The sequence below is a fragment of the Labrus bergylta genome, chromosome 4 (assembly GCF_963930695.1).
Source record: "Labrus bergylta chromosome 4, fLabBer1.1, whole genome shotgun sequence".
NCBI lineage: Eukaryota > Metazoa > Chordata > Actinopteri > Labriformes > Labridae > Labrus > Labrus bergylta.
The window spans coordinates 2,632,343-2,657,165 of NC_089198.1; the positions used below are offsets into that span (position 1 = coordinate 2,632,343).

Below are 24,823 nucleotides of genomic sequence, written 5' to 3' on the forward strand. Positions count from 1 at the left end.
AGACCGGAATGGGGCGGATGGACCGCCATGACGGGCGGAAGAAAAAGGGAAGAGTCGCAAGCTGGAGCACCTGTCAGAGCGCCAGAGTTCAGCCTTTATTTATCCAAGGAGGGGTTTGTGAGGAGTCTTTTCCTCTGTCAGCTCCGCCCTCATCTACCTGAACCTGTTCACCTGAGAGCTGAGCTGGCTTTGTCGGCTCATGTTTCTTTAACGTGCAGCTCAGGGGCAGTCGTATCTGGAAAACGTCTCTTTCTTTTTTATGATCAAGAGTGCATTTACAAACAGCGTGGTGCTGACATCTTCCAAAGTACATATAATAAATGCAAAGGTGAAAATCCCAAACTGTGAGGACTGTCTCTGAGCGGACTTGGAGCCATAGCTCAAAAACAGTTTTCTAGTTACTAAACAAAACTTCAAGCTAATTTAATGAGGACCAACCAAGCCCCCAGGAAGTGCACCGAACCTTCAAGCCAATCAGAAGACTTTGACTTTAGTTTTCTACTGTTAGACTTTGACTATTATCTGTAAAATTAGCATTTTATCTTGAGCTATTAGCTACTTATGTTCTTTATGTCTTCTCGTGTAAGCATTCATACTTTTAGCCCTAAAGTTAAACTTTTCAATATGGTAGTTATCTAGTGTTAGCTTTTTGCTAATTTTGACTTAGCATTCTGGCTGTCACTTTCACTTTAGCTAAAGTCACAGCTAAAGGTTTAGTTGCTAACCTATGGCAATGCTAACAGTTACAACAGTTGATCAAGGACAGTTTATGTACTTTTTGGGACTTCATGTCGATGTATAAATAAACTTGGAACAGTTAGCTTCCTTCATGTTGGTGCAGGCTCGTGTGCAGAATCTCAGCTGACAATCTAACAAAGACTAATTTCCTGAATGCGGCTCACAGCACATGATGATTTAACTCGTGACTGTTTAGATATTTCCTGAATAAATGTTTTTTAAATAAATTTGCAGCGTTTTATGCATTCCTCCTCTGCTGTGTTCAAAGCTGAACAAACAGAGCTGAACGGGGGAGACATTTTTCAAATGCTAACTTTTGATCCTGCCTGAAATCAGATAAAGAAATAAAAACCATCCTACAAATGTCGACATTTAGTCGTGCATTTTGTGTAGCAGTCCAGTTTTTGTAGTTTCTTCAATGCCTCTCCTCGTGCGTTGTCAGTTTTTCCACAGCTCTCTGCCAAGCAACACCTGAGACAATAATCAAAGGTGGCTGCAGAGCAAGTCCGGTCCTGTTGTGAGGGGCTCTCCCCCCCGCAGGAAGTTTAACAAAACCTTTCCTCAGAGCCACAGAGAGGAAAAACTTCTTCAGACCCAAGAACAATACCAACACCAAACTGTGCTCTGGTTTCTTTGGCAGAGCGCTGAGAGGCTTTAGGCCTCTAATCAGGAGCATTTTCTGGAGGTTTTTACAGAGAAAGAGGAATTAAACGAGTATCTCAGTGAATCTGAATCCAAACTTTAATCAAGTAAGGCTGTCAAAATGTCCAATACTTTTTTTCCTTAAAGGCAAGTTTATTTATGTAGTACATTTCAACAACAAGGCAATTCAAAGTGCTTCACACAAGACATCAGAAGCATCATGACAGAGGAAAGAAACATTAAAATAGAAAATGTAAAAATCGCTGAAACAAACAATATGCCTATAAAATCTGAAAATATGTTAAAATACAATTAATTGAAATAAAAACAATTCAAATAAAAAATAGAAATATAAAAAGAGTTATATAATAACACAACAATGCAGCCAACCCTTAAAGAGACAGTAGCTGAAATGAAGCGTTTCAGTCAGAGGCTGAAATTAGGGATTTTACTGACGGCAGTATCAAGACATGAGGACGTTTTTGATCTACACATCTCACAACACTACTCTACAGGTGTACCAGAGTGACATCATTCATGATGACAGTGGGGGAAATAGATCTCCTTTAATGATCGATGGTAACGAAGAGATCCTGACCTGTAAAAAACAACATCTGTTGTTTAAGACAGATGTGTGGGAGAAGAATGAGTCCATCAAAAACTGAAAGGAAACTCCTGCACACTGACTAACTTGAAACAAAACACAGATCTATTGTGCACTTCAGATAATTACCTGGAGTTGGAGAAGTTGAAATGTTAGTTTGGAATGTTTGAAGTTACCAAACATTGGGTGTCTGTGAGTTTTACTTTTGTTGCCATGGTAACCAACAGGTATCGATATCATTCGATTTGTACTTTCTGACGATGTTTATCGAGTCTCACATTAACGTTTGTTTTCATCTTGCGGTTGTCAAATGATCACCAATGAGCGAACCTTGATGTTGTCGGAGTTTGTAACGGGTGTTCTTCTTTGCCGCCAGGTGTAAGTGTAACGGCCACGCCAGCGAGTGTGTGAAGAGCGGCGGAGGACGGCTGGTGTGTAACTGCAAACACAACACGGAGGGCGACGACTGCAACGTCTGCAAACCGTTCTACAACGACCGGCCGTGGAGGAGAGCGACCGCCGACAACCCCAACGAGTGTCTGCGTGAGTCTGCATGGCTGTGACGCTTTACTGCAGCTGCTATTTACCACACAGGCCGCTGCTTTACTGCAGCTGTAAGCCCCTGTGTCCCCCTCGTGTTTTTTTGAGTGCCATTGTCTTTTGTTTTCAAAGAAGCAGAGAGCGTAAAAGTAACAGTGTCGGCCATACAGCGGCCGTTGTCAACAGACTGTTGTCATGGAGACAGGACGCACGTGCAGCTCTTTCGTTCTCTACAAATAAACTCGCCTTGCTTAGAATAAGAAAACAAATAAACATCATCGGTCTTAAACGTGCTTGTTCGATCTCAGAGATAGAGCGATATAAAGGACTGGCCAACAGAGCTCCTCCCATGATGCATTGCTGTACAGTTAACTTTGCCTTTCCAGCGTGGGGGGGGGGGGGGGAGTTCTTCAGCATGAGTCATGACAGTCCCTGGGGGATTGTGGGAGTTGTAGTTCCTATATCATTGTGCAGATGCATGACTAACAGGGTTCAGGGAATACTCCTCCCTCACATCGGCGCCGGAAACACGAGCAGCCCGAGAGTTTGTAAAGTTCAGTGACTAGAGGAACACACGGCGAGGATTTCACCTCGTTTGAACCTCTCTCGCCGTGTGCAGCTTCTGTTCAGTGTGTGCGGCACGGTTTACAGGACCGTGTTTTATGTAGATAGAAGAGCGAGTGACCTGACAGCACAGCACGAGTTACAGGTTTACTCACCGCAGTCAGAGGTTGCTGTGCTGTGACGCTGCAGTCTGTGTTTTCTGTAACCAATCAGCCGGTGAACTGTCCTCTCTCTCTCTCTCTCTCTCTGTCTTTCTCTCTCTCTCTCTCTCTCTCTCTCGCTCTCTCTCGCTCTCTCTCTCTCTCTCTCTCTCCTTCTCAGAGTGCGACTGTAACGGGAAGAGCGCCCAGTGCTACTTCGACGCCGAGCTGTACCGGGCCACGGGTCACGGAGGTCACTGCAGAAACTGTGCCGACAACACGGACGGGTCCAACTGTGAGCGCTGCCTGGACAACTACTACAGAGACCAGAGCGGCGCCCGCTGCCTGCCCTGCGGCTGCAACACCGTCGGTCAGTCTGACACAGACACACACACACACACACACACACACACACACACACACACACACACACACACACACACACACACATGCACGCGCACGCGCACGCAGAGCCAACCGGAGCTTTCAACACATCCTCATGACCTCGCTCTGCAGACGGTCGTGTTTCATGAAAGCTAATAAAAAGCTCATCACTCTTTCGCTCCTTTGCATCATTTGAGCTGCTAAAGCTAGCAGCTGGTTAGCATAGCTTAGCATAAATGACTAGAAAACTGGGGTTAAGACAAGGTTAAACTGTCAGCTGTGTTTTGGTGGAAGTCATCCTGCAAGTGAAAACATGTGAAACCTCCGGTATGAACAGAAACCGCAGGTTTAACCTGAACCAGCTGCTGGTCCCACTGACACACTAACAGCAGCGCTAATGGTTTGTAATGGGAGCTGATTGTTGTGTGTGTGTGTGTGTGTGTGTGTGTGTGTGTGTATGTGTGTGTTTTCAGGCTCAGAGTCTCCACAATGTGACAACAGAGGAGTGTGTGCGTGTAACCCGGAGTGACCGGAGAGAAGTGTGACCGCTGCCAGCCGGGTTTCCACAGTCTGACCGAGGCCGGCTGCAGGTATAACACACACACACACACACACACACCACACACACACACACACACACACACACACACACACACACACACACACACACACACACACACACACACACACTGTGTAGTACAGGCCTCTCTCTGATGTTTCCAGTGGATCACACTGTATGAGTGTGTTCAGTCTGAGTCTCTGAGCGCACTCTGCTGGCCAAACATGGAAGAGCTCTTTCTCTGATCATGTGTTCACCCACACACACCTTGACCAACTCTCTCTCTCTCTCTCTGTCTCTCTGTCTCTCTCTCTCTCTCTCTCTGTCTCTCTCTCTCTCTCTCTCTGTTTCTCTCTGTCTCTCTGTCTCTCTGTCTGTCTCTCTCTCTCTCTCTGTCTCTCTCTCTCTCTGTCTCTCTCTCTCTCTCTCTCTCTGTCTCTCTCTCTCTCTCTGTCTCTCTCTCTCTCTCTCTCTCTCTCCTCTCTCTGTCTCTCTCTCTCAGGCCGTGCTCTTGCTCGCCCTCAGGCAGCACTCAGGAGTGTGACGTGAACACAGGACAGTGTCGCTGCAAAGAAAACGTGGAGGGATTCAGCTGTGACAGGTAACCACCCCCCCCACACACACACACACACACACACACACACACACACACACAGAGCTGTCAGCAGGACCCCATTAACCCTGTGCTGTGTATGAGTGTGTTACATGATGAGGATGACAGGTCATATTAAAGAAGATGCTCAGGTGTTCACCTCTCACCTCTCCAGGTGACGTGTGTGTGTGTGTGTGTGTGTGTGTGTGTGTGTGTGTGTGTGTGTGTGTGTGTGTGGACTCGTCAGCTGCAGCTGTTTTGAAAAGTTGCACTTCAAACCTTCCTGTTCAAAGTTTAAAGAAGCCGCTCTGATTTGAACGTTTCTGTGTCCGTCAGGTGTAAACCCGGCTACTTTAACCTGGACCCCAACAACCCTCAGGGCTGCATGCCGTGCTTCTGCTTCCAGCACTCGTCTGTGTGCGACAGCGCCGAAGGGATACAGCGTGCACACCGTCAGCTCCGCCTTCAACAGAGGTAACGCCGTCTGCAGGCGAGACGCAGGGGCACGAAAACCCACCGAGCAGAGGTGTCGCCCACACATGTGACTGGGACAGGTGCTAACGCTGTGGTGTGTGTGTGTGTGTGTGTGTGTGTGTGTGTGTGTAGATGACGAGCAGTGGACCGCTCAGCAGCGTGACGGCTCCAGCGTCTCTGTCCAGTGGTCTCCCAGCGGACAAGAAATCTCCCTCATCTCAGAGGATTACTTTCCCATGTACTTCATCGCCCCAGGTACTCTCTCTCTCTCTCTCTCTCTCTCTCTCTCTCTCTGTCTCTCTCTCTCTCTCTCTCTCTCTCTCTCTCTCTCTCTCTCTCATCTCTCTCTCTCTCTCTCTCTCTCACTCACACACACACACACACGTTTTTCTGCTGTTAGCCACTAACTGCGACACACTCCGCACATGCTCAGCTGTGTCTCGTTCACACAAAAGGCGGCTCAGCTCTGTTATTGCGCCCCCTGCTGGCTTACAGGCTGAACAGCACAGCTCCCACACGGACCATGTGTTTGTACCTTTTTTTAACGAACAGGTGAGTCAGAGACCTTTTGAACAGGCTGATAAACCAAAAACCTCACGTCGACATGCTGACATCACAGATAACACTCGACCATCCTCGAGTCTTCTGCTTCCTGTAAACGAGAGGAAAGACGCCGTCTGACCTCGTGTCGTCTCGTGTCTCTGTGCCTCAACAGAGAAGTTCTTGGGGAACCAGATGTTGAGTTACGGACAGAACCTGAGTCTGAGTTTTCCGAGTGGACCGGCGGGACACCCGGCTGTCGGCGGAGGATCTGGTCCTGGAGGGGGCGGACCTGCGGGTGGCCGTCCCGCTGATCGCCCAGGGTAACGCCTACCCCAACGAGAACATGCAGACCTACGTGTTCAGGTGAGAACAGGCAGAGAGGTGTGGGACGTCCAACATCGTTTAACATGTTTCTAATAAGCTCCACGAGCAGAAACGTGCTCAAACTGGATAAACACTGAAGCTTCAGAGTCCACCACATGGTGACCTGAGTGAGGGGGGGGGGGGGGGGGAGTCCACCACATGGTGACCTGAGTGAGGGGGGGGGACAGCTCTCTATGATGTTTAGAATTTAGACTGCAGTACCCATTTTAAACACTAGGGGTCAGAGTTACAGACTGCTCCTTTAAGTCAGAGTTAAAAATAATGTATTATTTGTTGTAGAATCTGGTAAACAACTTGTGTTGTTGTTGTTGTTGTTGTTGTTTATAGTTTATTGTGTTTGTGTTTCAGGCTACATGACAGCACTGATTACCCCTGGAGGCCGACCATCAGCCACTCAGATTTCCAGAAACTTCTCCACAACCTGACAGCCATCAAGATCCGCGGAACGTACAGCGAGAGGAGTACGCCGCCTCTTACGCACTGTTTGTGTCGCTCGGTGAGGTCACTTCCTGTTTACCTCTGTGCTAATGAGTCTGTCTCTCCAGGTGCCGGTTACCTTGACGATGTCTCCTTGGTGACAGCGAGGCGGGGTCCAGGTGTTCCTGCGCGCTGGGTGGAGCGGTGCACCTGTCCCCAGGGTTACCAGGGTCAGCACTGTGAGCAGTGCACTGTGGGATACCGCCGCGCACGCCCGGCGCTGCACGCCTTCAGCTCCTGTGAGCCCTGCAACTGTAACGGCCACAGCGAGGCCTGCGACCCCGGAACAGGTAACACTGCTGTACTGACTTACTAACACAGAGAGACCTGGGTCCCCTTTCACTACTTCCTGACCATTTACTTCCTGGTTACCGACCTGGTTACTTCCTGGTTACCGACCTGGTTACTTCCTGGTTACCGACCTGGTTACCGACCTGATTACCGACCTGCTTACTTCCTGGTTACCAACCTGGTTACCGACCTGATTACCGACCTGCTTACTTCCTGGTTACCGACCTGGTTACTTCCTGGTTACTTCCTGGTTACTTCCTGGTTACTTCCTGGTTACTTCCTGGTTACTTCCTGGTCACTGATTGGTTTACTGAAGGCTGAAAACAAAATGAGACTGATGATGGTGACATTATTTGTTTGTGTTGATTTCCAGGTGCGTGTGATTGTCGGGACAACACCGCTGGTTTGAGCTGTGAACGCTGTAAAGATGGTTTCTATGGCGACGCCACTCGGGGGACATCAGGTGACTGTCAGCCGTGCCCCTGTCCTGCCGGAGCGACCTGCGCTGTCGTCTTTAAAACCAAAGAGGTGGTGTGTACCAACTGTCCCGCAGGAACCACAGGTACACACACACACACACACACACACACACACACACACACACACACACACACACACACACACACACACACACACTCACACTTTCTGTCCGTAATGTTAACCTTTACATTATCATGGGTCCACCTGTGTGCAGGTAAGCGCTGCGAGCTCTGCGATGACGGTTTCTTCGGCGACCCTCTCGGTCAGTCCGGTCCCGTTCGAACCTGCCGCGCCTGCAAGTGCAGCGACAACATCGACCCCAACGCGGTTGGAAACTGCAACCGTGAGACCGGAGAGTGTCTGAAGTGCATCTACAACACCGACGGCTTCTTCTGCGACCGCTGCAAGGACGGTTTCTACGGCAACGCTGTGTCCCCCAACCCAACCGACAAGTGCAAATGTAAGGCCCGCCTCCAGCGTCATTTCCTGTTTGTCTTTATTATCACAGAGCTGCGACACGAGAGAAAATAAAATGTCTGACCCTGAAGCTTTCTGAACGTTTGTTCTCCTCCTCCACCTCCTCTATCCTCCTGCTCCTTTCCCCCTCTTCCTCATCTCCTCCTCCTCTCCTCATCTCCTCTCCTCCTCTCCTATTCCTCCTCCTCACATCATCTCCTCCTCCACCTCCTCTATCCTCCTGCTCCTTTCCCCCTCTTCCTCATCTCCTCCTCCTCTCCTCCTCTCCCTCCTCCTCACATCATCTCCTCCTCCCTTCACTTTTTATTTTTCTCATTCTCCTCCTCGTCTTCTGCATGCACCCCTTCTTTCTCCTCCTCCCACTCCTGTTCCTCTTTCTCCTAATCTTTCTCTTTTCTCTTTCGCCCCTCCCTCCTCTTTGTCCTCCTCCACCTTCCTTCTTATCCCTCTGTTCCTCCTCTTCTCCTCCTCAGCCTGCTCCTGCTCTCCATTGGGCACCGTGGGCCGTCAGACGGGTTGTTCTCAGGTCACCGGTCAGTGTCCGTGTCTCCCCAACGTGGCCGAGCGAGACTGCAGCGCCTGCCAGCCCGGTTTCTTCAACCTGCAGAGCGGCAACGGCTGTGAACGGTCAGTGAGCCTCAGCTTTCCCCTCGTCACACAGACAGAACCACCTGCTGCTGATTCTGCATGCTTACCTCTCTCTCTCTCTCTCTCTCGTCCTCAGGTGTAACTGTAATCCCATTGGCTCTACCAACGGTCAGTGTGACATCACCTCCGGGCAGTGTGAGTGTCAGCCGGGCGTCACCGGGCTGCAGTGCGAACGCTGCGAGGTCAACTTCTTCGGCTTCAGCGCATCCGGATGCAAACGTGAGGACGCAAATGTCTCTTACACACAAAGACGCAGCATGAAGTCTGAGTGGTGTTTCTCTAACTGTGCGTGCTCTCGTGTCCCCGCAGCCTGCGACTGCGACCCCGAGGGCTCTCAGTCGGGTCAGTGTAAGGAGGACGGTCGCTGTGAGTGTCGCCCGGGCTTCGTCGGCGCCCGCTGCGACATGTGCGAGGAAAACTACTTCTACAACCGCTCGGCCCCGGGCTGCCAGCAGTGCCCCTCCTGCTACAGTCTGGTCAGAGACAAGGTGAGCACGCCTCGAGTCAAACATGGCCGACAGGGAGCGCTGGGTGGAGCGTTTTGATGATTCTGAAACGAGCGTTTTCTGTGTGTGCAGGTGAACCAGCAGAGGCAGAAGCTGCACGACCTGCAGACTCTGATCGATAACCTGGGCTCGGGTCGGGACACGGTCAGCGATAAGGCCTTCGAGGATCGCATGAAGGAGGCGGAGAGAGCCATCATGGAGCTGCTGGAGGAGGCTCAGACCAGCAAAGGTAACACACACGACACCTGCAGCCTCAGGTTGAAGCTGCTGCAGCATCTCATGACGAACCCGTCCACACAGCAGCTGCACGCTCCAAATGAAAGAGCAGATCTTTAATATTTATTTAATTCCTCGCTCCAACATCTCACTCTTCCAGGGGTGGAGCAGCGATTTTAAAAGTGCGGGTGTTCTAATGTTAGTATATTAGCACCCTCTAGCAAATCAACACATTCTGTTTCATTTAATGTCCAATAACTAATGTTAGCTGACACATCACACAACAAGACAAAGTTACAAAAGATAATTAGACACTAACTTTATGAACATCCATTGTGAGTAACCCAGTTAGATCTAAAAACAGATTCAAAACTGCTCTTTGTGATGCTTTTATTTTGCTTTTCTTATTGCCTTATGCCTCAGTCTCTTTATTTCCGGTCTTCATATATAATGTGCTTTTATTTTGAAAACCTGCAAAGAGGACTTCCGCTATATCGTAAAGTTACGGGAGTAAATACATACAGCTAAAAGAACAACCAAGAGGAGAAAATGTTACACTTACGTTGTTTTGTGAGGTGGATTTATCTTTCAGAAGGATGCTACATGTAGCATGTATTCATTTGTTAGCTCTGAGCTCTGACTCAACCAGTTATGAGTGACAGGAGGATTAAATCCACGTAACTTTACCGTGCTTCAACTGTAACCGAACAGCTATGATTGGCTTAATTGTCACTTTATAAATCTTACGTGACCAATAGGTTTTCATCAATGACTCCACTGGTAAAAAGTGTTGGGGATGAAATTATGTTTCAGTGAAAGTGTGGGTGTCGCAACACCCACGGGAGAGACGGGCCTGCCCTCTTCCATCGTGGCGCAGCGCCCTCTCCTGCAGCTTTCAGGAACATTCCATGCTAACACGTTTCATGTTAACACGTTTCATGCTAACATATTTCATGCTAACACATTTCATGCTAACACATTTAGAACCATCCCAGCACTGACTCAGTCATTAACCTTTGACCCTTCCCCTGCAGACGTGGACCGAGGCCTGCTGGACCGTCTGAACAACATCAACAGCACTCTGACCACTCAGTGGAACCGGCTGCAGAACATCCGCAACACCGTGGACAACACCGGCACGCAGGCCGACCGAGCGCGCAGCCGAGTGCGAGATGCCGAGGACCTGATCGATCGAGCCCGGCAGGAGCTGGACAAGGCCAGGGATGCCATCAGCAAAGTGGTGAGTGCTACGCCGTTGTCATGGCAACTGTGAATGTGACTTTTGCTGAACGCCCAACATTGCCCCCGGTTAAGAGCTAACGGAGTCTTTGTCGTCGGCAGGACATCAAAACACCGAGCACCGGTGATCCAAACAACATGACGCTGCTGGCTGAGGAGGCGCGCACACTGGCTGACAAGTAAGACTGACGCACACACGCACGACGTCAGCCTGATTCAGGGGTCGGGTCAGACGAGAACCAATGAGACTGAAACACGGTTCTTTGAAACAGCAGATCTGATGTTTGATTTGTCTGTTTTAATGTCTTCAAAGAATCAAAGAGAGGAAACAAATGATGACATCATCACGATTCAAAGAATGATACATAAATAACCTGAAAGTGTGAGCGTGTCTGCAGTATGTCGACTTCCCTGACGTCACCTTCATGCGTTTTTTTTTCTTTCTCAGGCACAAGATGGACGCCGACCAGATCGAGAAGATCGCCAAAGACGCCAACGACACGTCGACCAAAGCGTACAACCTGCTGCTGAAGACTCTGGACGGAGAGAGCAAGACGAGTCAGGAGATCAACGAGCTCAACAAGAAGTGAGTCACCGCCGAGTGCCGCGTTACCCTTTACCTCCGTCAGGGAGAATGTGTGGATGTAACATCTGCTGTGAATGTTGCATTCAGGTACAACGAGGCGAAGGAGCTGGCTAAGAATCTGGAGAATCAGGCCAACAAGGTTCAGGCTGAGGCTGAGGAGGCCGGGGACAAGGCTCTGAAGATATTTGCCAACCTGACGAGCATCCCGGCGCTCGACACCAAGGCTCTGGAGGTGACGTCTCCGTCATAACGTCTTCCCTGGTTTTCATGGTGTGTGTTTGACTTCCTGGAGGATTTAACGAGTCTGTGTGGTTTTTTTTTTTAGGATGAAGCCAAAAAGATCAAGAAGGAGGCGTCGGACCTGGACAAGCTGATTGACAAGACGGAGAAAGAGTACAACGACCTGAGAGACGACCTGAAGGGCAAAGAGCAGGAAGTGCGCAAACTGCTGGACAAAGGCAAAAGTGAGCAGCAGGTAAGTCGACCACAACGTCCGACACCGACTTGTGGTCAAACTGAAACAGGCAAAGGACTTGGTTCTAAAACACACTGAAATTAATACTGACATCTCTGCATGACCTGAAAAGACATTAGCAAAGAGATTAAAGGTGCCACCTTGTCCACAGGGGGCCCCAAACTCAAAGTATGAACTATTTTCCCGCTTTAACTTGGAACGAATCGTCCCTCAGGAGGAAGGACGCTCACGGTCTGTTTTGATGTCGTGTGTTTTGTTGTTGTTGACGACGTCTGGTTTGTTTGTTCGTCCCTGCAGACTGCCGATCAGCTGTTGGCCCGAGCGGATGCCGCCAAAGCTCTGGCAGAGGAGGCGGCAAAGAAGGGTCAGTCCACGTTCAGAGAGGCGGAGAGCATCCTGGAGGATCTCCGAGGTACGTTTGAGGACTTTTCATGAGCCGTGAATATTCCTGGATTCTCCCCCGTTTTGTGGTAAATTAAAGTTTAAATAAATGTTTTATTCTGAAGCCAAGAAGTGTCGGAGAGAAAATTAGTAAAAATTTGACGGGTAGAATTTTAGATTTGCAAAGAAAGAGGGGAATCACTCCCATGATTCCCCAGCAGCATCAACATCATCTTTTGTTATTGTTTTGATTGAGAGCCCCCTGGTGGAGGAGTTTATACACTCTGTGTTTGAAGGAGCACTTAGCGTTTAAAATGGGTACTGCAGTCCAAATCCAAAACATCAGAGAGAGCTGTTACTTTTGTTCTTCAACGTTCTTAACTTCCTGCAGACTTCGACAAGCGTGTTAACGACAACAAGACCGCCGCTGAGGACGCCCTGAAGAAGATCCCCGAAATCAAGGCCATAATCATTGCTGCCAACGATAAGACCAGGCAGGCGGAGGCAGCGCTCGGCAACGCGGCCAACGACGCCCGAGACGCCAAGAACAAGGCAGAGGAGGCGGAGAAGATCGCCAGCAACGTGCAGAAGGTATGACACACACAAACCACTCTGTTTAGCGTTTCAAATCAGAACTTTTTAATCCGATCCTGATTCAATCCACGTGAAGGGTTAATTTATAATGTAAACCTTCTAAATTTACGACTTTATTCTCGTAAATGTATGACTTAAATCTTATACGTTTCTACACCTCTGAGATTTCGAGAATTAAGTCCTAAATATATGAGAATAAAGTCGTTAACGTTTCCTTCACGTGGCACTAATTATCCGCCAAATGTCACAATCTGGTTAGTGTGCGTTATCCTGTCAAACTGGTCCACAAACAAGTCATCAGAGCAAGGAAAACACAAGCAGCGCTTCTACTGCAGAGCTCTCCGTCTGTGACCTGTGTCCTGTGTCCTCACTGTTAAAAAATGTTGTTTCCTCTGTTCCCTCTTTAGGGCTCAGCTAAGACCAAAGAGGACGCCGAGAAGGCCTTCCAGGAAACCAACAAGCTGGACGGGGAGGTGGACGACATGATGGATCAGCTGAGCACCGCTGAGCGGGAACTGGCCAGTAAGAAGGCCGCGGCGGACCTGGACATGATGATGGCGGGGATGGTACGGGTCGAGCCGCCGGGTTTTATTCAAACCAGAGATTGTTGGAAACGTTCAGACTTTATAAAGTCACTTCAGACATGAACGCACAGTCGTCATTTATACGTTTAAAAAGTCGAGGGGTTAGAGTGCTTCACAAATACAGGAAATAAAACACAACATAAAGTGGTTCAATAAGTTTTAATCTTCCGTCAAAGACGTTTGTTCATGTTTCAGCTGGTGTCCAAACAGCGATGGACTTAAGCCCTGTGTCTATCCAGCGTTTCTTTCTGAGTGCCAGCGTCTTTTTTTCAATTGTTTTCAGTGAACTCTGATTTGAACAGATGCTTCATGTCGCTCTCGTCTCTGATGTCAGAAATTTGTTTTTTTACTGTTTCAAAGACAGATTGGTCTAAGTTTGAAGGAACGAGTTTTAAAGGAATATAAACAGTCATTTTGTGAATTTAATCAACCCTGTGCTGTGTCTCTCAGGCGTCAGACAATGCAAAGGAGGCGGAGGACAACGCCCGCAAGGCCAAGAGCGCCGTCAAGACCGTTCTGAGCACCATCACCGCCCTGCTGGATCAGCTGGGTAAGAGCAGTTCAACACTCCCTTTGCATGTACAGGACATGACCAGCCAACCAAGATTTTAAACAAAGACAGTCCTGCTTTTTCTTAAGAGGGCGCCAAAAAGACCCGAAACCAAAGTGTTCAGGAACAGACCCATCTCTATTTAATCGACCTTTCTATTTGCAGTTTGGGTATTTGGCGGCTTCATGTTGAGACGCTCTGAAACACAGTAAAGAATCGTGTTTGTCTCCATGAATGGATCAGAGCGCCGGCAGATCAATCAGAGCGACACGTTGCCGTTTCTATGACCGGTTCAGACTGGTCGGAGTCCGGCCTGTCAGCAGGTCTCGTGTCCAAAGTTCGCTAAAGGGTTAATGTCCTTCTTTGTCTCCTCTCCAGGAAACATCGATAAGGTGGACCTGAGCAAGCTGAACCAGATCGAGGAGTCCTTGAAGAGCGCCAAGGGCAAGATGGCCAACAACGAGCTGGACAGGAAGCTGAGTGAGCTGAACGACGTGGCGAGGAGCCAGGAGGACCTGATCTTCGACTACGACCGGCAGATCCGCGAGATCCGCAGCGACATCCTCAACCTGGAAGACATCAAGAATACGTTACCTGAGGGCTGCTTCAACACGCCATCCCTGGAGAGGCCTTAACCCCGCCCACCTCCTCCTCCTCCATCCACCTCCGACACTCCCCCGTCACGTCTAACACTCTGGCAAACACGCCGCCTTTTACCAAAACTGTTTTTTAAACTTTTTGTTTCAGATTATTGTCTTTGTTTTTCTTTTCAAGACAGAAGCCAATATTTCAAGTTCGTAGCGAAGCGGAAGCAGCTGTTTCTGTTTTCGTCTTTGGTTTTTGTTTGTCCGAGACGCAGTAACGTGGTTTCAATAGCACAAACTAAACGGCTCAGAGATGCCGCGCAGAGAGGTGGAGGAACCTCGGAGAAAATCCAGAACCACAAACCCAACGTGACTGCACCGTCTGCTCCGACCGAGGAAGTTTCACTGACACAGAAGCCGAGCGGAGAGCTCCTCGCCGCGACAAACGTCTCCCGTTCTCTAGCTGACCAGCCATTTCCCATCATGCCCCGTGACACACTTCAGAGTTTGGCAGTCCTCAGCCGGCTGAATATACGGCTCCACACTGTTTGAACACTCCTTTATCTTCAGCCATGTTTTCAGACAGCACACAGTGAAGGACTCTTTACTCCCAACGCTGCGACTCGGAGCGCGGAGGAGAAGCTCCTTTCTTCAGCAGTATTTCATGCCACACGCCGCTGTGGCGTTCAGTGATCTGCACACGCTCTGTCGGAGCCTAGAAGCCTCTGAAGTCCAGAAAAAAAAAGCTTTCAGATCTTGTGTGTGCCAGATAAATGAGTATCCTGTTTCAACAAGGTGTGGCTCATGGCTCAGCGTTAGAAGATCTTTTCTGTTACACTCCAGATTTTTTACTTGCGTGCACCAAAATGTGAAAATTGTGCATGGAAGACAAAACCTTACACACGCCAGGTATCATCTTGTTTCACACGACATAAGTATCTTGCTCCCAAGATCCTACAATCTTGTTTCTGTGAAGGCAGGGATCTAAAGTTTAGTTACCAAGACAGTTTCTTGTTCGTGCATTATGTTACATTGTGCTCGTGTGAGATGGATCTTGTGGGGAAATGATGGCAACTTGTGCACATCATCTTGGGTGCAGAAAAACATGAAATCTCATTGCAAAGATCCATATTTTAGCATCTTGTAGAAGTGATACCTTGTTTTTGCAACACAGAATCTTTCTCCGTAGGTACAAGATATTTTGTCTTGTGCGCAAGATATGAGATTGTGCACGTAGAATATGAATCTTGTTGATGATGTTTTGTGCACAGATATGGATCTGATGGGAGAAAAGTGAATACATTTCTAAATGTTCTGTTGTTATGGATCTTGCGCTTGTATGCGCAAGATGTCACTTCGTACAATCTAGATGTCATCAAGATATAAGTTTGTGAATAATATTAGCTGATATCTTGTTACCAAGATCCATATTTAATGCTCTTAAGTTAGTCTCCTATTACAAAGATATCTTGTTTTCAGTATCTTGAGTCGTAAGATATAATGTCTCATGCACAGGATATTAAATTGTGACGAGGATATGGATCTTGTGTGAACAAGATGGTAACATGTGCACCAAGTATGCCATCTTTAATGCGCAAGATATCACTTTGTACCCTCATGATGTCATCTTCAGTGCACAAGATACGGATTTGTGGGAAGAAAGGTTAACATCTCGCCACCAAAATCCATACTTCATGCTCACAAGTCAACATCTCATTCAAATAAGATATTTTCACAGAAACAGGATTTTTAGTTGGAGGTTGAAGATAATATGTCTTGTGCGCAAGATATTAAAATATGCACATATCTTGTTTCCTAAAGCTACAAATCTTGCATGGTGACTGAAAGATGTTAATTAGGATACGGATCTTGTGGGAACAAGATGGTGACTTGTGAACCCACTACTTTTTTCAGACGTCATCTTGTGTGCTCAAGATAGAGAGCATCTGGTCACGAGGAGCCATATCTTGCACACATTAGCATCTTGTTTCCACAAAGTATGCACCTCTGGTTTCAGAGATAGAAGATTTGAGATCCTAAATTGTTCAAATAAGATTCGGATCTTGCGGAGTAAGACGCAAAGGTGTGCTCGAGATATCGTGGTGATTTGATGTCCGTAACAAGTTGTGATCTTGAATGTAACAGGATCTTGTTCTACCCCCTTCCAACTGGTTCAAAGTCTTTTTGTAGACATGAAAGTGAGTCTTTCAGGACTTCAGAAGCTCTGTCTGACATTTCTCACCGCGGTCGAAGTCCATTTCATGAAACAGACGCTCAAACATTTCGTTTTTAATCGTGCTGCTTTTTCACCCGAGGTTTTTTTGTTTTTTTTACCGATCACACATTAACATTTTCTTCCGGGCTAAATCCAACACTATGCAACTTTGTACATTTGCGTAGCGAGAATTTTATCTGATACACTGGTGCTAATAATTATTTCAAATGTTATATTTTTGTGTGAATGTTTTTTATTATGACATAGAGTGAGGACTTTGTTCTTTGTGTAAATATATGCTTCAATGATTCAGGACTGGCTGATTTTGACGAAAGACAAATGCCACCACGCAGAACGGCCACGTACGTTAAGTTCGATCACAATCAATCAACTGAAACCTCCAGGTGAAATATATATAAATATCTATGATAACGTCTGTGCTATGTTATTATTATAATATGCTTGCTTGTATACATGGCTCAGTGTTGCTGCCTCAAAGCGATGCCAATATTTCGTTTGCGTTTTATCGATTCTCTGTGGGTGTTCACGAGTTAATTCAACCTAACTGAAAATGTTTTTTTAGTTCTTTTGACCCTTGTTTTTTTCCAATCAGGACATGTTTTAAAGGGGGGGGCGTCTGCTGACTCACGGCTCATTTCACTGAATGAATCTGAAGATGACTTCGCTGCAGGAGTTTAATTTAATGTTTTTGTGCCTTAATATAAAGAGCAGTTTAAATCACTGCCCTGACGACGTTCCATTTCACAAAATGTTCCTCGTTGTCTGCCTTCTCCTCATGATGGTACTGAGGCAGGGTGTTTTTAGAAATCAGGTCCTGAAGAGAGACCACTTGTAAATCTGATCCGAGTCGAGCAGGCGACAAACAAACACGAGCAGAGCTTTTAGTTGTCTTAGTTTTGACTCTCCACTGGAAACTCCTGCAGAAATATTCAATGTTTGTCTGAGCAGGACGATCCTGAATGTTCACTCAGCTCCACACGCTCACTGATTTGAGATTCTCCTCCCTCCATCCGGACGGCCGCTCTGCAGGATGTGCAGCACACACCCACACACACACACACACATACACACCCACATACACACACTCACGATGTATGAACAGTATTTTAAGTTATAATAATGTACCAGGTATTTGTATTGTAACCCTGTTGTCGAAGACGGTGGTGTGCGTGCTGCACAGCAAGCAGAGCCGTCTGCACTGTGCTTTTATTCTCACGTCAGGTTTGCAGCCTTGTGAGGACCTGAACGACGACCCTGTTTGTTCACATGTGCCTGTAAATCCAAACTTAACATTTGAATAATAAAAAAATTACTACAGGAACACCCTGTGTGAATGAGTGCTGTGTCAGATAAAATGAGGAAGTCTCCCTCTCCTCTGGTCCACATTGAAGACATGGTTAGTCATTTTCTCCAGATCCACTTTGTAAACGGGCAGTATGTAAAATCCGACACCAGGGGGCTCTCAATCAAAACAATAACAAAAGATGAAGTCGAGGCTGGCGGGGAATCATGGGAGTGATTCTCTGCTACGAAGAAGATCTGTGGAATGTAACTGTTACAAGTTATATCTGAGCTAAATGTTGATGTATAAAAAGTATTTTTCCCCTCGTGATGATGATTCTGACAATAAGTCGGCAAGTCCGGCACCTAATTCTTTTCCGAGTTTCCGAGTCCTGGTTCCGACTTGAGCAGGTGTTCATGTGCATTTTACAACTCAGGTTTTTCAGATCGACACCACATGAATGCACCATAAGCCTGTAAAATCTTCGACCAATGCCTGCCATGAGGTACCAATCTGATGAACCAATCAGAGGCCTCCCTGTCTCCCTGCTCGCTCTCTACGTCTTACCTCTTCTACCTCACACTCAAAGCGCGTCACTGATGACTTTAGGAGTTTACACTGTGAATTTACTTACCGCTGAATGAGACATGAGACGACGTAGTTTCTACACAGTGCAAGAGATGAGCTGAGGTCCACTTCTGGAGCAACGCCTCCCGATGTAAGTGAGGGGGCGTGGCTTTAGAGGGAGCACATAGGGGAGGGGGCGTAGACGGAGCACTGAGGGAATGCTACTTTCAAAATCATGCTAGTTTTAGAAACCCTGCGTAGTTCAGCTTCAACTTCTCTTTAAACATTTTTTTTATTTTGAGTAATTTCCTAAAAAGGAATAAAGTTTCAATTGTTGAATTACAATCAATATTTTGAGAATCATCAGCTTAACTTGGTGGAGGGGTTCAAGTATTGCTGTGAGCTGCTGTTCCTCCTCTAATAAATCTTAAGTTTTAATAAATGACATGTGATGTTCATCAGGTCATTTAAGGCTTACTATGCAATTTTTTGATCCAGCAGATGTCGCCCTTGAGCACCAGCATGAAACCAAAACAACTTGCGCTGCATTGTTGTGTTAGCATGCTAATACTAGCGATCTTTATTATGCTGGTATCTTCATACTGCATGTAAATTTACCTGAAATGAGCGTGATCTAGAAACACAGTTAAGCAGTGAGTACAGTATGTTATTCTTTTTTTCTCTAGTCCCTCAATTAAACAACTTTTATACGTGAGGGGAGGAGTCAGCCGGCCATCCTGGCGATGTAAACAAACTGAAGATAGGACTCGGAAAACTCGGAAAGCATCACAGACAGTGGGACTCGGGTGTTACACCCATTGTAGACAGTCATGACTCAGAGTTATTTTCAGAGGATATACTTGATTTCTACATTTAAGTGTGAAAAATCGCAGATTAAGCCTTTAACCTACAATAATGAACCCTGTGTTCTCCAGAGCTCGTTGGATCTCTGAATCAAACTCTTTCCCTTCAGGACATTTCTTTTCTCCTGTCCGACCTGATGGACGAGTCAGAGACGACACTGATCGACTTGATTTCACATGTCGCAGGTTCAGACTGGAGTTAAAGAAACACCTGAATTAATAAGAATAACTTTATTATGAATCACAGAGACAAACTCATTCTGTCAGGAGAAAGAGTCATCAATAAAGAGCATCAATAAAACACACAACACAAGTTATAAAGACGGATTCAGATCAAGTGTAGAAATACTTTATTGATAAGTGATTATAGGTGAAAGAGGATTCACACTAACAAGATATTTTGACTCTTTATTTTGAACTCTTTGTTGTTTTCAAAGAACATAAAGCGTTCTTAGTTTGGATTCTTCAGAGGACGTTTCATCCACTGAAGATGAAGATGGTAAAGAAACATGAACAAAAGCTTTGACAAAGACAGTCTTCAGGTCTGATATTTGACATTTCAAACATGATAACAAATCTACGGAGCCATACCTTTGTAGAATGAAGCTCCAGAATGACTGAAACTTTTAAAAACAGGAGTAATGTTGAGTTATTTGGAGCCCCCGAAGAATAAGTAAGGAAAAATAAAAAACTGCTCTCTCTCTCTCTCTCTTTCTCAAGTGCGATCGTCATCAAACTGTCCTAACCCCTCTTAAAACAAGAACAACAATAAACCAAAACAAACATATAAGATAAGATAAGGCCATTTGTCACAGAAAATTAATCACAATCTGGATCATGTTTAAAAGTTCACAGTTTGCCATTCTTACAAGTTCATAAACAAAATAATGCCGTACTAAATTATATATCACTTTTACATATTGGCTACTTGTAAACAGAAACTTTGCAGGGCTGGAATAGTGCAGAGTCAACTGTCCAGTCCACATGTTTATAAAATATTCAATGAATGCATTCATTATTGTGCATAAGACACAAAAAGGACAAAAAGACGAGATAAGAATCATAAAGTTCTGCAGAAACAAAACAAAAAATGGTGAATAAAAACTGACCAGAATGCAGGAAAAGAAATGAAAGCTGCTTAAAATGTTTACTTTTGAATGTCATGGATGCTCTGTTTGGATAACCACCCGTGGTTCGGGCTGCACGTGATCTACAGATCATTCACTTTACATACAGGAAGTGAATGTGTGTGTGAGTTTGTGTTGGTTGGGTGTTTAGCTTCTGTTGAATTTGAAGGTATCATTTGGCCATGAATCTTGCATGTCCCAAAATGCCTTGAATACGATATATTAACAGAAGAAATTCTGGACCACTATTTTCTAAACCCTGGTTACAGCCCTGACTACACCAACAAGATTAAAGATGGAACTACGATTTAGTAAGAAGAGGAAAACGTGATGATCTGAAGTTATTATTCTACAACTGTAGAGTGATTTCAGATCAGATAATAATCATTACTGTTTTATTCTCTACATGCAGGATAATAACTCATAATGCACACAAAGATACAGATGATGCTTTCAGGGACTCCTTAGAGTTCAAGTGAAAAAGTCAGAAATCAAACATTCACAGCAGCTGAAGCAACAGATGACAGTTAACCAGTTAACACGCTGAGCAGATTATCTTTAAATAGACTCCAACAAACCAACCAATCAGGATCAAGATTTTACCTGCTGTGGAAATACTCAAAGTTATAACGAATGATTTAATAAAACAACATCATCACCATGACGACGCAGTCACACAACCCTAAGAGAATCAGAGACGAAGATTCAGAACATCATCATCATCATGTATTAGTGTTCCACAGTCACAGAGATCTTCTCTGGTAAAATCTTCAGTTTATCCCCAGTTCCAATGATTGGAAACATCCTCTCAGTGAAAGTGTGTGTGTAGGTGTGTGTGTATGTGTGTGTTAGTATCAGGATCAGAGAACGACAGCTCTCCTCTGTTACAGTCCAGATTCACTCTGATCCTCTGAGGCTTCTTCTTCACTGAGAGATCAGTGACTGGATGTGATGAGGAGAGTGCTGTGTATTCACCACCATAGAACCCTATTCTCCATAATCCAGACAGTTTGTTTCCCTTCCTCTTTACAGACTCTGCTAACACACCCAGTACCCAGTATGTATTGTCTCCAACCTGGACGTTCCAGCTGTGAGTCCCTGAGTTAAAGCCCTCACAGCCCAGGATAGACCAGTGATGATCAAACCTCTCTGGATTATCAGGAAGCTGCTGTCTCTCTCCTGGTCTCACACAGGTCAGATCTTCAGACAGGATGAGGACTGGATGAGCAGTGTTTGGGTCCAGAATGACCGGACTGTAGGAGACCATGTCCTTCATCTTGTTCCAGATGTTGAAGCTCAGGTTGCCCAGGTGTTTGGCCTGGTCTATCAGAGCTCCTGAGGGCAGCTGTGGATCCTCCAGCAGGGGGCGCTGCTGGACTCTTTCCACGGCAGCCTTGTAGTTTTTCAGGAATGAGATGTCTTCAGCTCTCAGCTCGTCCTCTGTGTCTCTGACTGTGTGTGAAAGAGCTGCTATCTCTCTGCTCAGAGCCTCCATCTCCTCCTTCATCCTCTGACTCTTCTGCTCCTCTTCCTCCCTCAGTGCACACAGCCTGGCCTCCTCTTCCTCTTCTAGAAACTGGTGAAGCTTCTTAAACTGCTCCTTAATCTGCCTCTCTGTGTGTCGGGCCTGGACCTGAATGTGTTCTGCTGTTTGATCAAACTTCACTTTAACTTGTTCACAAACTTTTAACTTCTTCATTACCGGCTCCAGAGTTTCCTGAAGTTTCTTCCTGTGTTCTTGAGCAGCTTCATCAATGGGTCTGAATCTGTGCTCCGAGTGTTTTTCTGAATCTCTGCAGACGAGACACACCGGCTCCTGATGGTCCAGACAGAAGAGATTGAGTTTCTCAGAGTGCAGACTGCAGAGATCCTCTGAAGCTCTCTGATCTCTCTCCTGCACAAAACTCTCACACAGGTTCTTTAAAGCAAAGTTAGGAGGTACTCTTTTCTTTGACTGTTTTCTACAAACTGGACACTTCTTATTCTCCTTCTCCTTCCAGCAGCTCTGCAGACAGTCTTTACAGAAGCTGTGGAAGCAGGACAGGGTGACTGGATCTTTAAAGATGTTGAGGCAGACCGGACAGCTCAGATTTTCCTCTAACTTGGATGCCATTTTATCTCAGATTCAAGATGAAGACAGAGCAGAGAAACAGGAAGCCACTCCCCGTCCCTGAAAGTTTCTCTCACTTTGATTGTTTTTCTTTGAAACTCACGTTCAGTTTGTGGATTCAGCAGCAGGTTGAAGTGTTGGTATTCCCAGTATCCCAGTATAACAAGTACTCCCAGTATCCCCTCCTCCTCCTGTCCTCTCTCAGTGGAAGTCGTGCTGGTTTGTGTCTGCAGGTCGGTCCGTCTGTTAGCGTGTGTGTCTCTTCAGAGTGAGGCAGAATAACAGCCTGTGTCCTGGTTTGTCTCAGGTGAGACAGGTGAGGGGGCGGAGCTTCTTCAGAGCAGGAACACAGAAAACAGTCTAATTTCTCTTCCTGCAGCTTGAAGTGAAATCTCTAAGACAATCTCCTTGTTATTAGTTCCACTACATCGCTGTCCAAAACTCTTTAAAACACATTAGCAAAGATACAACACAACAATACGGGCAAATACATTTAAATGAGATATGGTGAAAGTCAAGCTGTAACTTTTATGTTGAGATAGTGTATTATAAAATGTGTGAATGTGTGTGTGGCAGTGTGATGCATCGAAGAGAGGAGCTGAGTGGGAAGTAAAGAGAAAACAAACTAAAACTAAAAAAATAAGTCAATATACAGTATATATAAATACTAGGGCTGGGCACGTTAACGCGTTATTTTCGCGTCAACTCATTAATTAATTATCGCTGACAATTATTTTATCTCGCATTAACGCAGTTTTTATTATTTATTTTCTTATTGTAAAAGTCTGTTGCTCACTGGCTTTTATTTTATAAAATTCCATCGTGAGTGAGCCTAGTATGTGGCTTACTGCTGCGCATGTCTGCTGCGGCGCTCACAGGAAAGAGGAAACAGTGTTGCCAACTTGGCGACTTTCTCGCTAAATCTAGCGACTTTCCAAACCCCCTTGGCGACTTTTTTTGTCAACAGCTACTAGCTACCAATCTAGCGACTTTTTCTGGTGTTATTGGAGACTTTTTTGGTGTGAGAAACTGACGTGAAAGCACGTATTGCTCTGCAGTTACTCAACGAGCAGCAGGTGCTGCTCTGAGCCCCTCCCCCTTCCTAAAGCATCACAGGCTGTCAGTGTAGCCTCGAGCAGCAGACCCAGCTGCAGTCAGAGAGGAGACCCACACCACTCTGTGTCCACACTGCAACCAATGCAATAAGCTTTAGTTTTGTATTTATTTGCTTTGATTACATTGTTTAAGTTGAGAAGTACATTTACAATAAAAGTGCGCTATACACTACTTTTTAATTCATTATTGGATTTTGCGTATAACAATGCGATTGATTTATCACAGGAACTCATGCAATTAATGCGATTAAAACTTTTAATCGTTGCCCATCCCTAATAAATATTAATGGAAAAAAAATTTATACAAAATAATAATAAAATAAAAGGTAGCTAGCGTTTTTCTCCAGGCAAAAAAGGAAACCCACATAGACAGTCAGGTGAAGAGGGCGAGGCAGCGCCTCTATCACCTCAGACAGCTGAGGAAATTCAAAGTCTCTGTGAAGGTCCTGAAGACTTTTTATTCTGGAGCGGTGGAGAGTGTGCTGACTGGAAACAGTGGGACAGGAACAGCACTGTGTGTGACCGAAGAGCCCTGCAGAGGGTGCTGAAGTCAGCAGAGCGTTCCATGGGTACAACACTCCCCACCCTCCAGGACATCTTCACAAGGAGGAGCACAGCCAGGGCAAACAGGATCATGAGTGATCCCCACCACCCAGTTAACGGACTGTTTACATGGCTACCCTCTGGCAGGCGCCTTCGACACATCAAGGCGAACACAGAAAGACTCTCACTTTCCTCAGGCTGTCCGGACTGTTAACTCCACTCTCCTCAGTTAAAAACAAAACAGAACTAAACAAAACAGAACTGTGATTACATGATGCACACACACAACACATTCCAATCTGCACGTTGCACTTTGACACCCTGGACACTTTACACACTGACACTTTACACTGTTTACATTACTCTATATTCTATATTTTGTATATTCAAATATTTATTTTTTTAATTTTACATTATATTCTATTTTCCTGTATATATGTGTATTAGTAATTTCAGTGTTATTGCATGGCCTTGTGGAACAGTCTTTAAATTTCACTGCACATCTGTGTGAACATGTGACAAATAAAAATCTTGAATCTTGAATCTTGAATCTTGAAATGGATCTTGGACTTCTTAACTTGCAGGCCCCAGGCAGTCAGAGCGACTGATGCTCTACTAGTGAAGCGGTTGTCATCCACAGGCTTACCCCAGGTGTGTGTCCTGTCCCGTTCACTGTATATTTTATATACAAATGGCTGCAGGAGCAACTTTGACAACAGGCTTCTCCC

The 24,823-nt window shown here is 46.0% G+C and overlaps 1 protein-coding gene and 1 pseudogene across 1 annotated transcript in view; one reads left to right on the forward strand and one right to left on the reverse strand.

Annotated features, from left to right (window-relative positions):
* Nucleotides 1-17,809, forward strand: part of lamc1 (laminin, gamma 1) — a 36,659-nt gene extending 18,850 nt beyond the window's left edge. The window contains 28 exon segments of the mRNA XM_065953468.1: nucleotides 2,361-2,527; nucleotides 3,410-3,598; nucleotides 4,086-4,130; nucleotides 4,133-4,202; nucleotides 4,674-4,772; nucleotides 5,100-5,196; nucleotides 5,198-5,237; nucleotides 5,370-5,492; nucleotides 5,953-6,005; nucleotides 6,007-6,143; nucleotides 6,513-6,625; nucleotides 6,710-6,931; nucleotides 7,306-7,494; nucleotides 7,627-7,872; nucleotides 8,363-8,516; nucleotides 8,614-8,756; nucleotides 8,847-9,025; nucleotides 9,116-9,272; nucleotides 10,294-10,499; nucleotides 10,601-10,677; nucleotides 10,947-11,084; nucleotides 11,172-11,316; nucleotides 11,410-11,559; nucleotides 11,857-11,971; nucleotides 12,332-12,531; nucleotides 12,942-13,100; nucleotides 13,569-13,668; nucleotides 14,047-17,809. Of these exon segments, the coding sequence (XP_065809540.1) occupies nucleotides 2,361-2,527; nucleotides 3,410-3,598; nucleotides 4,086-4,130; nucleotides 4,133-4,202; nucleotides 4,674-4,772; nucleotides 5,100-5,196; nucleotides 5,198-5,237; nucleotides 5,370-5,492; nucleotides 5,953-6,005; nucleotides 6,007-6,143; nucleotides 6,513-6,625; nucleotides 6,710-6,931; nucleotides 7,306-7,494; nucleotides 7,627-7,872; nucleotides 8,363-8,516; nucleotides 8,614-8,756; nucleotides 8,847-9,025; nucleotides 9,116-9,272; nucleotides 10,294-10,499; nucleotides 10,601-10,677; nucleotides 10,947-11,084; nucleotides 11,172-11,316; nucleotides 11,410-11,559; nucleotides 11,857-11,971; nucleotides 12,332-12,531; nucleotides 12,942-13,100; nucleotides 13,569-13,668; nucleotides 14,047-14,303 (3,970 nt within the window). The 3' untranslated portion in view covers nucleotides 14,304-17,809.
* Nucleotides 17,810-19,527: 1,718 nt separating this feature from the next.
* On the reverse strand, nucleotides 19,528-22,727 carry LOC110002598 (E3 ubiquitin-protein ligase TRIM39-like; annotated as a pseudogene).
* Between the last annotated feature and the right edge of the window lie 2,096 nt (nucleotides 22,728-24,823).